General features: G+C 35.3%; 1 protein-coding gene across 2 annotated transcripts in view; it reads right to left on the bottom strand.

Annotated features, from left to right (window-relative positions):
* Positions 1 to 16200, bottom strand: part of DOCK9 (dedicator of cytokinesis 9) — a 116652-nt gene that overhangs the window by 77867 nt on the left and 22585 nt on the right. For both annotated transcript variants that reach the window (XM_086611107.1, XM_086611116.1), the window contains exons 3-7: positions 9826 to 9915; positions 7306 to 7388; positions 6152 to 6221; positions 2061 to 2156; positions 1279 to 1413 (exon numbers count right to left, since the gene is read on the bottom strand). In XM_086611107.1, the coding sequence (XP_086467233.1) occupies positions 1279 to 1413; positions 2061 to 2156; positions 6152 to 6221; positions 7306 to 7388; positions 9826 to 9915 (474 nt within the window). The remainder of the gene's footprint in view (positions 1 to 1278; positions 1414 to 2060; positions 2157 to 6151; positions 6222 to 7305; positions 7389 to 9825; positions 9916 to 16200) is intronic.

The raw sequence follows: 16200 nt of genomic DNA, 5'->3' as shown, positions 1-16200 counted from the left end.
GTACCAGTTGTTCTCCCCAGCTGCAGGCCTTAGCACCTCCCTTTGCTGCAGTGCCCTTCTTCCATTTCTAACTTCTAAAAAATCTTAATGTTTTCTGATGATGTAAACTAATATTGGAGTGCCCACAATAGTTTGTAGCAGAGCCGCAAGTTGAGAACCAGAAACAAGCCATCAACTAAGCAGGAAACAAAAGGGGCCAGAAACAGCCCAAAAGAGAGAGAGATGCCAAAGCAGAGGAAACTGAGGAGTAGAAGGAAAGATACGTTTTAAGTGCAAGACAAAGATTACAACTTTGTTTAGGAACCACCTTTTTGGTTTGTTGGTTTGTTTTAAAAACACAAATCAAACTCATTTCAGTGGAGCTGGCCAGAATTGTACCCCTAAGGCAAAACAATTTGTATAAATCTGTATATAGAACTTGCAATATGATTAAAGTTATTACAGTTATAAGACTTTCCATGTGAAGTATCTATTAAATGTGTATCCAAAAACATTATTACAATATTCAGAAAAAAATAATCCTCTGTAAAGTTGTTGTATCTCTCTGCATAAATCTTAACCAACTTTATATTAAAAAAAAATTATTATTTAAGAAATACATTTTTATTAAACTTTGCCTATTTCTATCCAAGTTAACAAAACCCTAAAACCCAAGAGTTTTTTCCAGGTATGCTGTGCCTAACAAAACAATTACATGCTGTACTGTAAATACATAACAGAATCACAAGAAAAAAATATAATCTTTTCTTTGGCACTTGCTACTGACAAACATTTAACCAAAACCCTTAACTTTTTAAAATAAAGAAAAGCACATAAAAGTAACATTATAAAGGTCAAATGAAAGCATCTGGAAGGGTGACTGAATTTAATACAATTCCCACAACAAAAATCCCACACAAGAAGCTATGCAAAACATTTAACAGCTCACGTAAGCACAAAATGTAACTGAAAGGAACTTCAATTTTATGCTGTCACTACTTTGCAATGATTTAAGGTTGGGATTTTTTTGAGATTGCCTTAAAATGTTGTTTGATGTTTTTGATAAATACTTGTCATCAACTAGTGATTTATGTTCTTTTCGAAAAGATTTTTAAAATTCAGCCTCCTGCCCTTTAAAATCTCGTTTACTGTTTTTGCAAGATGCAGCGTGTCTAACTGTTCCTCTGCACCATAGGTACTTATCTACATTTGACAGAAGTTATCTATATAAAAAAAAAAAAATCCATTTACTATCAAATACAGAATTATCTGGAGAACAGGCAGAATAATTATAATTACCTGAACCACTCCCATGCATGAATCTAGAAATATTGATCCTTTAGGTTCTTTTGATATTTTTTCATCTTTGTAGAAATTGAGATTATAGGATCCATCACCAAGTTGGATTAAGTGGAAAAACCTTCTTTTAAATGACTAGTGAAAAGAAAAGAGGAAAAAAAAAAAACCAACTACAACACCAGTATTAACCAGCTTCATACTACAAAACCTGTGCTATTTACACAGTAAGTTATAGAAAAGAGCTTTTATTTACACACAGCATAAACAGTATACTCAGAAAATAAAACAGAAATCATTAATTAAAAATAATAATAACAAAAAATTAACTTAAAACCTACAACAAGATCATACTATATTATTTTAAAGTATTTTTGACCTATTGAAAAGTATTTAAAACTGACTCTACAATATTATACATAATATATATTTATTGAGATAATAATAAAAATAACTTGTTTGTTTATAAGTAAAGAAACAATATAAATAAAAACTCAGATTACATAGTCCCTTTTCTACCAATAAAACACCAGAGTCCAATTAGGAAAATTATTTAAAACACTGAACTTCCCCACACACTGGGTTTTTAATACATTTTTTCTGATTTAAGTAGAATAAAAGGAAAGTAAGATTTCACAGATGTAAACTATATACAAGCTTCCCTCTTCCATCCCACACAATTGTTTTTCAGAAGTAAACCACATACAAATTGACTTCTCAAAGGCACAGTGATATTTAATATTGGTGTTCAGTTTTTACCACACATAGGACATTCTTAAACTTACTCTCATTGTCACACTAATTGCACTATTCATGTTGCCTTTGTACAGCCATCCTTGTTTTGTTATTCCACCCTTCTGAGACCCAAGAGATGCTGCATCCTGGAAATGAAGAAAGGAAGATGTGAGGGGGCAGGGAAGTAAAGTTTTGCATCGCAGTTGGAAACTGTTGTGTTTACAGAAAATTTCAGAAGTAATGTCTAAAAGATGGAATAGCTATGCTCATAATGTAATGCTGCTAACGTACTATAAACTCCTGCTGAAATTCTATAGCTTTCTAGCTCCAATTGTTTAATTAAAGACCAGGGATGAGATGGACCTCATTTAACTTTCTCTAGGTAACCTGGCCACTTATATAGGCTTTCTCTATGGCCAGCAGGATAGCTAAATATTCGTGAAGATAAATCCCACTGAAATAGGGGAAAGATGGAAAACTCAAAACTCAAAACATTTACTTACATTTACTTTGTGTGTTTTTTCATATATTCTAATTTGCCAGTGCAAGAATTTTTACCTATTTCTGTTACCAAAAAGAACAATGTAAACTCATGGTTATCCAAAACGTCAACATTTCTCAAACCATTTCGCTTTATATGTATTACTTCAAAGACACGAGTGACTTAAGAATTTACAGAGAACTAAGTCTGGAATTCTTGAATTGGATCTGCCCTTTTACAGACCAGAATCAAAGCTTTCTAAAGAGAACAAGACCAAACTGGGCAGTAACGGCAAGCTCACAAACAGCAGATTCAACGCATGCGTCGCACCCACTGCCTGTACACCACTTCCATCTGCCAGCTGATGTAACTTAGTAACTACATCAAAACCCACAGGATGTTAACAACTACCAAAAAAGCAGTACTCTACTATCAAAACTGATCAAAATGAGATTTATAATTGCCACAGAATAAATATTAAATCACCAGTTCAAGTAATCTTTTAGAGCAGTACCAAGCTGACTTTACCATGGTTTCCAGTTCATGTAACCCATTTTGACACAACAAAAACATTAAGGAATTAGACATCTAGGAAGATATTCAACTGTCTAGAGGAGAAATATTCCTGTTAATATTCAAACATTCAAAATTAGCTGAGGACCCAGTTGAAAACAAAAGCACAAAACTTTCTCAAGTGTCTAAACTACTTTGTCTAATTCTTTTTCTCACCTATTAAGAGAACATACAACAAAACGTGATTACGTATGGGGCACAGAGTTATTAGTTCAATAACTGAACATTAAAACCAAACTCTGGAATAATATGAATTAGTTTCTGGAACTAAATCAAGGAACGTTCTGTAAAAAGTTATTATTTAGTTTATTTACAGCTTATGTAGACTGTCTAGCTTGCATATTCGTACGCATATTCACATGTGAACTTCAAAAAACTGCAAACAGAAGGCAAAAGATGCATTAATCTGTTCCTTCAAAAATTCTAGTCAGCTTGATACTACAGAAGTTAGACCCAGTAAGGATGACATGGTTACCAACTATCAGAGCATCTGATGTAAAGCCCCATCAGAAGCATACTCAGTAAATTTTCATACACTTCAGTAAGTCTCACTGTCCAAGCAATACAGTCTACTTGTTTCATCTTTTCAAGTCATTAGTCCCCATCCCTTTTCTATTACCTAGATAATCATTTTTCTTGTACAACAATCAAGATACAGAGATGACAACTTAAAACACTGGGTTTCCAACTATGATTCTCCACCTCCACTGGTGTGAATTATCCCCAAAGAAAGGATGGCTTAAAATTGCCTTTGCAAGTGTTAGACGATGAATAGATGATTGTCATCAAAACTTGTCACAAAGACAATGCTTTCCGGCAATTTCACAAAACGTACATGGGATCACCTGACATGACAAGAATTCCTTCATTACCTGTGTTAACAGAAAATTAACATTTAGCTCTATTAAGACTCTTTTTCCAAGTCCAAGTCTCTGAGATGCACTGTTTTGCAACTCCATTGAGCTGAATGTTCTTTTCTATCAATAAAACTGACTGTCATTTGGGCCTGTCTAGTTATACCATTTATTTCTCTCTGGCAGAATTCCTGCCTAGAGAGCCAAAAAAGCTACTGAATCTTTCCAGCCACCCATCTGTTAATACAAAGGAACCCAGAACCAAGTTTTTAACACACAACTTTTACACTGAAAACATACTTCCTGTTTCCAACTGGTAAGTTAATTTCCTCACTTTTATTATTACTCCTGCACACCGTGCTTCATTTTTTTAATGATCTTTCCCACAAACTCGGCTCCAAAATCTACTTCAACAGCAACTGTTTCAACAAAAACAACCCCTTATCTTGATCCCATACCCCAGGTTGATTTAAAAATTCCGTTCACAAACATCAACCTGATGGCCCGATAGCCCGAATTAGTTTTGGATAGGTAATTCTCTCCTTTTTAATGACGCAAGATTAAACTAATCTTTATCTGGTTTTCCTTCAATTTTTAATCACTTGCAGCTTTTTGTTTCCTATCCTTCTCTTAATAAATCAGCTTTCTTTAATAAAACACAAACATAAAGAAGACCAAACATCTTTTAATCTGAGATTTGCATACCTGCTTTTTGGCATACAAAGATGTTAATGTTTGAAAGAAAAGCCTCTTGCATTAATTCTTCCCTTGAGGAGAGAATTTATGGTCCGTCCGTCCCCCATTCCAATTCAGCTCCCTTTTCTTCCTAGCATGCTCTTTTCCCACGTTTATATTTTAAGTTCCTCAAAGAGTAGCAGACTTCTCCTTCAGTGACACTACCTCTGAAAGAGGTATGACATTCCTGCCTGCTCTAACAGGAAACTGGGCAGAAAGAAACAGGAAGTCCTTCCCATTTATATTTCCTAGTACAAAACATAACACCTGAAAATAGCTAAGCTATAGTTCTTCAGTGTTTAATTAACTCTAGCCATAACTATTTTTCTCAGTAACAATCACAGTCAATTATACCTCCAATTAATTTTTTTCATGTTTAATTCGCTGTTTTATAAAATGCTTCTGTTGTCAGAAATAACATTACAGTAAATACTGCCAGGTCTTTTTAATTTCATTACAATAGAAAACATAATTATTCTCATCTTACAAATAGGAAGATTTGGCTATAGATGCATGAAATTATTTGTCCAAATATCACAGAGCAGACTAATAGCAGCGCCGGATCAACAGCATCCTGAGATGATGATGATCTGTTCAGGAATCTACCTATTCAGATGCACTCCCTGGACTATTTTTTCCACATCTAATTCAGGAAAACTTGTAACAAACTATTTTTATTTCATATGCAGCAGTTCTGAATAGAAGGAATTTATAAGCAAAGTAATTGTAAAAGGGTAAAAACCACAAAAAAAACATTTTATTTTCTTTTAATTCTTTTCTGTGATGCAGAGTTCAAGTACTTGTAAGAAAACCCTGGTATTTAAAAACTGTGTTTTGAAACAGGGTGTGGTAAAAATTAAATAAATTGCACAAATAACAGAAGCAGTTACTGAAAAAAGTTTGACATTTGAAACACACTTGAAAATTGATTGAGGCTCTAGATATCTCTGGTTTCCCTAAGCCAATGACAAAAAAGAATACACCTTAGCGTTTTAGTCAATTTTTTTAGCGTTTCTTTCCATGACAGATCTCCAGCTCTTATGCTATACTCAAATTTATGACAAACTATTTTTAACTCACACCATATGCTATATTGTCATGCATGCTTAAGTGTGTGCACTGTCATGTTGGAATAGATTCACCTATCATTTTACTCGACTTCATAGCCAAACTGCATGAAATACTCTATATGCCCATCTATACAGTAACAGTATAAGACAAGGCAGATTTTATGAAAGCTGAAGAATTATACGTCACCAAATATTAAAACTTCAATTTCACCATCTGTCAAAACTTGTTCTACTTACACAACAGATCTCACGAGTACGAGGCTATTTGAACAGAGATAGGTAAAATAACCACATTTTTTTGAATGAGGCTGCTCAAGATAACCTCTGTTTTCATTTACTGACTTCAACACTTAACCCAACTTTAACCTCTTCTTTCTGAACACTCTTCGCTGAAAGCAATAGAAAGGAAAGAATTACTATTATCTCACCTCATCTTTATCGGCTTCTTCATCCACTTCATATAAATGAACTGGAAGCTTCTCCGATTTTGTCCCTTTACTATGAAAGAAAAAGTTTCTAAAATACCAGAAATTTTGTGAACAGTTACATATTACATAGCTGCAAAAATAAAGACGTTATTTTCCTAACCAAACAGGAAAAAGCACAAGAAAAACTGAGTAAAAGCAAGTCTTTTTCAATAAATGTATTTCTTAGCCAGCAATTTTCCTAATTTGCACATCTGGCCAGTTGTTCTTTTCTTCTGCTTGTCACTGTCCTTATGTGTAAGTGGAGAGAACCAAATGCCTTCTCATTCACTTCACTTGTTATATCTTTGGAGCAGGAATTCATACCTGTAACCACCGGCTCCCTTTAGGACAATGCTTTTATTTTAAATTCGTACTAACTAGCACAGTTTGTTCAGGACAAGTAAAAACCAGGCACTGACTTTTACAAAACCTGTGAGTATATCAGAACTTTTCACAGGAAAAGAAAGCTATTTCTTAACTGACAGGTACAGGGAGTAGTTAGGGAAGACATAGATCTCTGGTTCCAGAGTCGTGGGATTCAGAGTATTCAGATGCTCTCAAATACTGAAAAAGTTGGAAGAGATTCCTCTAGCAGATGGTTTAGAAAGTCTGTAATATATGTGAATTGGGCTTTTGTTTTGAATCATCTTATGAAAATCTGCACTAGTTCAAACACTTGCTCTAACCATCTCTGTTAGGTTCTATTCCCTAAGCTCCCAAAGAGAGTTCCAAAAGTTGCCTTTGAAGCTACAAAAACAGGATATCACCATTTTAATTTCATCTAAACACTAGTCTGTTTTAGTTACAATGCTTACATTCACATTGTCAGTGATACAATTTCTTGTTTTGACCTGCCTATTAATATGGCAGCATTATTACAACATCTTTCCAGAAAATGGTTTAACAGGATTTTATACCTTCAAGTTCAACAATATAAATTCCATCCAATAAATCTCTATCATCTCTACTGACTGTTAAACACTGATAAAGCAAATTTCAAGTTAGGTATTACATGTATTAATACATTTCTGTAATAAATACATTTATATTAAATACAGTTAAGAGTTCCTTCACAAATTCAAAATCTTTATTATACCACTACATAACCTACTTACTTTGGAAGCTGTCGAAACTCTCCTGAGTAATCTTCATATCTATAGTTAACAACATGCCAGTCTGAATTGTAGGTTTTGATGCACTGTTTTAATGAAAACCAAGTATCACTATTAATTGGAAGAGGATTAACAGGATTGCCTAGACACACACACACAAAAAACCTCTTAAGATACGGATGCTTATGATCTCCTATGGTTACATGGGAATGTCTGACAATTCCGTACACTTCCCTTCTTTTGCAAGTATAGTGCAATACAGTTTTTTTTTGTAACAAGTGATATGTTTCAATAAGATGTTATCATCTGCTAGACATTTAGCTTATAAAACCGGAAAACAGTGAATACACTCAGCATCTGGATTACCACCTTCAGCTGTCTGAAGTGGTAAAGCAGTATTTCACTGCAGCTGAAAACGTGACTGAGCCTTTAGAAAACTCAGCATTAAAATACAGATGCATTATTAAAGTAGAATATTCAATTTTGCATGTACAGATACAGATAAACTAAAACCATCTTTTCCTTAAATTTATACTTCTAGTGCAAACAAATTAATATTTAAACTACATGCTTCCAGCTGTTGAAAAGCAATTGTGTCATTAAGCTCTGGACTAGATCACAGGAAATACCGTTTTACTCCACCCATATTGCTACAACATAAAAGTACTGATTTATCTTGGCTTTGACTGAAGTAACATAAAACTGACAAAAATCTGTTGCCAGAAAACATACAGTACAAAATTCTACGTGTTACATGAATAGACATACATAGAATCATAGAATGGTTAGGGCTGGAAGGGACCTTCAAAGGTCATCTAGTCCAACCCCCCTGCAAGGAACAGGGATATCTCCAACTAGATCAGGTTGCTCAGGGCCTCGTCCAATCTGGCCTTGAATGTCTCCAGGGATGGAGCATCCACCACCTCTCTGGGCAACCTGTTCCAATGTTCTACAACTCTCATGGTAAAAAATTTTTTCCTAATATCCAATCTGAATCTACCTCCCTCTATTTTAAAACCATTACCCCTTGTCCTATCACAACTGGCCCTCCTGAACAGCCTCTCCCCATCTTTCCTGTAGGCCCCCTTGAGGTACTGGAAGACCGCTATAAGGTCACCCCGGAGCCTCCTCTTCTCCAGGCTGAACAGCCCCAACTCTTTCAGCCTGTCCTCATAGGAAAGGTGCTCCAGCCCTCTTATCATCTTCATGGCCCTCCTCTGGACCCTCTCCAACTGGTCCACGTCCTTCTTATGTTGGGGGCTCCAGAACTGGACGCAATACTCCAGGTGAGGTCTCACGAGGGCTGAGTAGAGGGGAAGAATCACCTCTCTCGACCTGCTGGCCACGCTCCTCTTGATGCAGCCCAGGATGCGGTTGACCTTCTGGGCCGCAAGAGCACATTGCCGGCTCATATTGAGCTTCTCGTCCACCAGTACTCCCAAGTCCTTCTCCTCAGGGCTGCTCTCGATCCATTCACCACCCAGTCTGTATTTGTGCCTGGGATTGCCACGACCCAATTGCACGACATGCACACAAACATAGCATCTAATAACTCAAAAATATTTTCTTGATATTTCAAAATACAAAGTTAACACTTGCGAAGCAATTGTTTCTGCAGAAACTCATTAAGCTTCAATGAATTACCTATTATACTCTCCCCTCCTTATCTACCTTCTTCAAATTTATCTTAGAGATGTTTAGGTTGGGTATTAAGGGTATGTATCACTGCGGACAAAACACTTTGAGGTTTTAAGGTAGATTCAGCTATTTGGAGCTCCTGCAGTTTTCTTGGAATTACAACAGATGTTTACTTGTTTCAGATGTTAAAGTATCAGCTTAAAGCATATCAGTAGAAAACCAGCACATAATATAAAAAAGACAAAAACTTTTAAACCTTTCATTACTAAAAGGCTTCAACAAGACACTAAATGAAATGCAACATCACAATCAGAACCAAAGGAATGCCAACATAAGCAAGCAGTTATGAGAAACTTCAGGTTTGAGGATGTTTCTTCTACATATAGCACACAAACTGAGCAGTCATAATGAATTTTGGCCTGTACAAGTGTCATAGTTATGAATACCTCTGTTCCAGCAAGAACAGTACAAGAATATTATGAACAAACTAAGAATGACTGGTGTGAAACACTACCAGGAAAAAAAGTCACATTGATTCATTCAGATTTACTATCGCTCCCAATATTATGTATGGAAATCACTCATGTTCATCTAGGAAAGCCAAAAGTATAAAGAAGGTGGGAGAGAAGCACCCGCAAAAGCCATTTACACAAACAAAATAATGCAAAGCTATCCTGTAATTCTTCTCTTCTGGCCACCAACGGAAAAAATACTGTTTTATTGGAAATTCTCCTTTGAAATGATTGACAAGTAAATAGCAATAAATATTTAATAATTTTTCCTGGACATTTTTTCCTGTTTTCTAAATAGTAAATGAAGCAGAAGACAACCAATTCAGGTATAATGTTGCTATTACACACAGACATAAAGCAATTCCAATATTACCTCAGTTACAAACAAGCTTTGTGCTTCCTTCTCTGCATTTTCAGGAACTGTTGAACGAATGTATCGACTCTGCCGCTTCAATAATGCTGTCTGATAAACAACAAAAACAATTAATGAAACTTGCAATTAAAGAAAAGACGACACATTAAGGCAACACTGCAACACTCAGTTATAAAACTATAAATAACTAAGAAGCTCAGTAGAAAACACCCTGTGAATAGCCAATTAAGGAGAATTTGCTTTCCTTCAAAGACTAGCAACGCGTTCCTTCTTTCATAGCAAGGGCAAGATTGGTATCAGTAAGAAACGGATGCCACAGAAAAGTGTTTTCCTCTGTTTTGTTAACATGGGCAAGAAAATACTAGTAAGAATAATTCCATCATAACAACATAGCTCCGACATTTTGAAGGCAGGCATTAGGGTAGTGCTATTGCTACAAATGAAAACTACTACTCAAGAAAAGTAATAAACCCAAACCAAAATAAGAAGATTAGTTAAACTGCAGATCTTAGCTGGCAAAAAATGAGACTTGCACTGTTAAACTGAAAGTTTAGAAAGAAGGCCTGGATCACTCAAGTATGCACTTCAGGCTATCAAAGGATGCGTAGCAAGTCAAAACTCATTCCTATCCTATGCCAGAGTTCAGAGAGGCACAGAATGGCTGTTAGAGAGCAGGAAATCTCTCTGTGACCATGAAATTCTGCTTCTCAGACCAATGTTAAAGTAAGCCTTAGGGTACTTCAAATTGTTAAGTATAAAAGATGAAAACTTTACTAAATCTTCAGCACTACAAACGAAAACAACTACACAGCAACAGAAATTGTTCTGTACCATGTGGAAAAGAATCTCACAGCTTAGGTCATCAGAGATGGACAAGAGAGTTTGTATAGCCTGGATGTGGAATTGTGTTTGTGGACTGTTGTGATCCCTCACCTGTTAGCTATACTCCACACATCGCGGCAGCAGGAAGGATGGGAGGAAAATGTGAAAAGAAAAAAATCTCCACATATCAACAGTCAAAAAGAAAGGGTACACAAGTACATTACCTTATCTCTGTTGGGAGTTTGAACCATAAGGTGATTATTTATGTTATTACCAAAGTCTCACCTCATCTCATTATCTGATGAGGGTATTTGAAGTTAGAATATTCAAGTACAATAAAAGTTTAAAGAAAAAAAATAATTATCCCATACTCATGGTCAAGTCATTCATGTAAGTCTAGAAGTCTGCTGAAAATCGACAATGCTAACTGTGTGGGTGGGAGAGATGGGAAGGTATTAAAAGCAAAAACCAGAAAAGCAAAAATAATTTGTGTTTAAAAAAAAAAGCCTGCAAGAAGATACTCACTCATATGCTAACAGCATTTAAGAATGAAATTTTCTGAATTCTAGAAACATACTCCTTATTTCAAACCATATTGAGCTCAAAGTATTTGTTTTCACAAGCAACAGGAAGAAAGATTAAGAGCATTAAGCTACTTTATAAGAGCTAAAGGCCAAAACGTCTAGATCCTCTTCTCAGCTTGAAATAGTTTGATATTTAATAGGAAATTATTTATACTTTATATATAAATAAAATAATTTATGTAATCTATTTTCTATAAACTTGCAGGTAGACTATGCTTTTTTAAAAAATTGGTATTATTTGAAAAAAAAAAAAAACAACCCACAATCAGAGACTAGGGTGGCACCTTTCCAGGTACTTTTCATGGGAAAGAGATGAACTCATGAATCAAGTCCTACCACTGCAGTGGAACTCAGTAAAATTGAACTAGCAGTCCATACTTCTAGAACATCTGCTACTGTTATCCTGATACATAATTATCAATACAATAGTAAAGGTTTTTTTCTAATCTTTCACATATAAAAAGATTTTTTATCTTAGTAGTCTAGCAAGATCAGTAACAAAACAGAAGAATTTAATTTGTTGATTTTGTCTTTATTAGTAACTGCCAATGCACGCTGCCTCTCTCTCAGCTCATCCATCAGCTGCAGGAGTTCAGAGAACCAGGAAATGCCATGAGTAATAGCTTTTCATTTAGAGCAAATTCCTAAAAATAATTACTAAATCAACAGCACAAGAATATTTTAAAAGGGAAGCATGTACATACATGTACATTATATTCCAAAAGAAAAATTAGGAAGGAAGGATTGTCTTCTCTATACACTTTCTTCACAACTACATTGGTTGAACTGTTTCATAGAAGTTAAACACTTCAACTCTCCGGGTTTGAGTCACAGCATTTGGAACTCCAAATTGTTTGTCTCGTACTCTCAAAGAAGCTAAAAAAACCTTTCAATTACTGTCTGACAGCACAGTAATTGAAAGGGGTTTTTTATCTTCTTTAAGGAAGAGAGCTTGTAACACTAGCCAGGATTCACACACACTACTAAGGCACACAATTAACAGACTTTTACTGGTACTACTTTCTGAGCGAGTCTCAGGGATTTAGGATAGTCGCACTATGTGCTGAGGTTTCAGAGGAGGCCGCAGCAGAAAGGACATTTCACCAAGTCTCATAGACAAAGAGTACTTGCTACTTGAAACCTGATGGAATACAGATAGTCCACAATCAGTGCAGACTGTGATGGCTATAGTTTAAGATTTCCAAACTCTTCCTGTCACAAGGTTGTATTTGCTAGTGAGATTCAGTGTTACGTAAGATTTGGGAACGCATAACAGATTTGAAGGTAGATTTCCCATTTTACTTATCTCAGGCTAGAAGGTGTTTTCATGTTCTTGACAGTTTTAGCAAATGGCTCTGTTTCTGAGGTTAAAAAAAATAATGTATTTTAGTGATGTTAAAATCTGGCATGCAATTTTCTGAGTCATCCTAGTCCCTCATACCCTTGTTTTAGGGCAAAGTAATAGCAAGATGGCCAGGGTTGTTCTTAAGACAAATACACTTGAAGGTGGCACTAAAGAACTGCCAAAAGACAGTCAAGTATTTTGTAGTGGAATGTCTTAGCACAATGTGTATTTAAGTATTTAAAATGAACGTATAAATGTATAGCTATGGTAGGCCTTTTTCCAAGTCTCAGTACTTACAAAAGTCAATGCTGCAAAGTATGAATCAATAAAATCAGTCTTCAGTTCTATCAAGATGAAAAATAAGCATATGTAAATTTTTCACATACAAAATATTTAATAATTTTTTTCAAAAAATCTAAACTCAAAAAAACCCACAAAGAAACAGTTCTCAAAATTATTCACTTCATTTTGGGAAATAAGATGCAAACACCTACGTTTCTATATCAACAAATAATGTCAGATCTTAAATTTCCAGTGCTTTGTCTAGAATAGGAAGGTATCTTCCTCAGTAATTCTACACTGAGCAGGTCCACAAGTGGGTATTTTAGAAAAAAGGACTATAGTAGATGTAGGTGAGACACAGAAACCAGCCAACACACAACATTCCTCAAGTCTTTTTGACCTGTCTTCAGACATGTCCTTTTTTTTTTATTCCTTAGCTTTTGCCTTTCTCCCTCCTGCATTTTTAACATGGGTGTTTTATATTTATTTCCACTTTCGAGGTGTTCAAGCAGTTTCTGTCATCTGATAAGGTTCTCTTCCTGCTCTGTAAATGTGACAATGTCCACTTAGTGGCTGTAATCTTATTCTCTACAAATCTTGGCTGCTATAGCGAATAGAGAAAGTACAAAATACGGCTGCTGACATCGCATACTCACTTCCAATATCTGCTTTAAAAGTTTTTTTTTCCTCTTTACATGCTCTTTCCAGTGTTGGCTGTGGAATATGAACTACTAAAATTTTCCCCCAAAACCACTTTCCCCTCCACATTCCTTTTTAGGATGCTTGAAATTATGGTTATTAACAGCTTATTCAAAATATTGGTAAAGGAATAAAAAAAGCCACAACAGTGTGTAAGTGTGTATATATAGCTAATGGAGGTTATTAATAAAGCCCTGTATCTTACTGGCAAAATAGGGACTATGTGAAACGCAGAAAAAACAGGGAGAAAAGTATAGGATTTCAATTCAGCAGTCACATACCCCGGCCACCCTTACTTTAGACAACGTACACAGAGGGGAAAACACTCAAGAAGCAGTGACAGAAATTTGTTGATGTCACAGTGACAAAAATGTTGATGGAAAAGATGGCATGCTGTATGTTAAATCACATCCTTAAAGCTACTACATGCCAGAAGAGACTTATCAGTTGTACAGGAAGTATCAGAAGCTGTATAACGAGGTAGTTTCCAAATTAAATTGAAGCCTTGATCTAGAACAATTGGTTAAAGACTTGAGGAGGAAAAAAAAAACAAAACCACAAAATAGATTTTAAAAAGAAAAAATCATAGTGAAATTTCTTTGAACACTTCAAGATAAGTTACTTTTACTTCTGCAAAGTTGGCATAATATCTATTTTCAGAGGCACTTAACTCATATTGACTAAAAGCTGAGAGCTTTAAGTCAAAGCTTAGCACGCTAGGCACCAAAATGCCTTCAAAATAACAGTGGGATAATTTTGTAATGGCATATTTAATTTGGGTAACAATGTACCCACATTGTATTTGCAACAAGTAAACTTACCCTGTATTGGGAAAAATATTTCCTATAAGAATGGAGGCAGTACTCAAAAGTTAGGTATTTTGAAACAAAAGCATTTAGATACAAGGTGTCTTACTGCAAAGTAATCACTAGTACAAGATCTGGGTTAAGGTTTCTTTTAATAATTTACCTGCTATGCAGTTAATGTAAAGATCATCAATTTTGCAGTCATTGAGCATATGATTTTAATGGGATCCATGAAGGTGGTCTGTTTTAAACTAACGTTATTTAGTTACAAAGCCATTTCATTATTGAGTAAATTACTCATATTCAGGTGACTTGGAATAATTGTGACAAGTCATGAAGAGGCACAAAATTGGATACAAGAGTACTCAATGGATATAGTCATTCAAGGTTATGAAAGAGACGCTCTTTCCTCTCAGCACCAGTCTAGAAGTAGTATACCCTTGAATGAGTGACAGTATTGTTAATTAAGAGGAGCAAGAACATTAATAGGAGATGTTCTGATGGAGGGCACGAAAGTGGTTCTATCACCTTAATTAAACACATACATTATACAGAGAACATAATGAAAATGAAACAATGACAAAGTAGCAGCTAGAAACGAACAGACTACAAAGCACGAAGGTACTGAAAGTTTAGACAGCCCAATTACTAAGAATGAAAGCAAACTCAGCGATGTTAACAGTAAAAAGCATCTCTAAACACAACATGACTGCCCCTATAAATTTGATGAGAACAAGTAAGGGAATAACTTGATTAGTGAATCCAGTGAAGAAAACTCAGAATCTGATCTTGTGAAACTGAAACAATCTTGAAATGGTACATTAGAAAATGACCCAACATGTGAAGAGAAAGTTGTTGATAAAAAGCTCTTCTGGAAACCAGAGAAAAGTAAATCTTGCTATTATTTGGATATGACGGCATCAAGGAAAATGTAGAAACTCAAAAGAAAGAAAAAATATTACAAGCCTACTTATTCGAGTTTGAAGATCAGCATGAAGCAGGACAAAAATAATGCTTTTCTGAAAAGTAAATGAGCTGTTACCAACCAGATATAAAAGGAGAAAAAACAGGATTCATAACATCAGCTAACCAAGATTAGGATGAAGGCAAATACATTTCAAGTTTCACATGACTAGATGAGCTGGATGAAGAATAATCCTTCAATCTTTGAGTTTTCCCAGAGCAGAGCATTTTCTTCTCCATCCTTGCTCAAATATTTCTTTGCTAGTGGTTCGAGCTTAGAGCTACTTCTGACAGCATGTTTGGAGAACAGTCGCAGGTAATAGAAAAAGGTTATTCACCCCCCCCCCCATTTCCTTCACTAGGTGAATCACTTTCACTGGGAGAAATAAAGAAAAGCAAGCTATATGAGGTCCAAAGAAGCCAGCTGCTGTGCAAGCTTTCTTTTCTAATATGGACTAAGAATTCATATCAGTTCTTTAGTATTTAGCTTCTCTGAGGTGTTAAGTGTTACAAACTGAATCTGGCATTGACTATGACTACGGAAAAAGACATTAAAACATCTGTTACAAAAATCTTGCCTTTCAATTCCTGCAAGCATTGCTACTAGTTATATAAAAAATCCACTTATTAAACTACATTTCAGTTATCTAACTGCATTACCTGAAAAAGTTATCCAAATTATGCACAAACATTTGTCTCCAATTTCTCACAAAATAATTTCAACTTCAGCACAAATTCAATAGTGTTATCAATCTGCCTCTTTGAAACTATGAAACTTCTGTAACTACTGAAAATTGTAAAAGTGATACCTAGTGCTGAAAAGCAAGTATTTTCTGTGCTGTTTTAAGTGTGCTAGTTTTAAGGCCACGCTGGT

The sequence above is a fragment of the Tauraco erythrolophus genome, chromosome 1, assembly GCF_009769465.1.
Source record: "Tauraco erythrolophus isolate bTauEry1 chromosome 1, bTauEry1.pri, whole genome shotgun sequence".
Classification (NCBI taxonomy): Eukaryota; Metazoa; Chordata; class Aves; order Musophagiformes; family Musophagidae; genus Tauraco; species Tauraco erythrolophus.
This window is presented reverse-complemented; position numbering and strand designations above follow the sequence as displayed.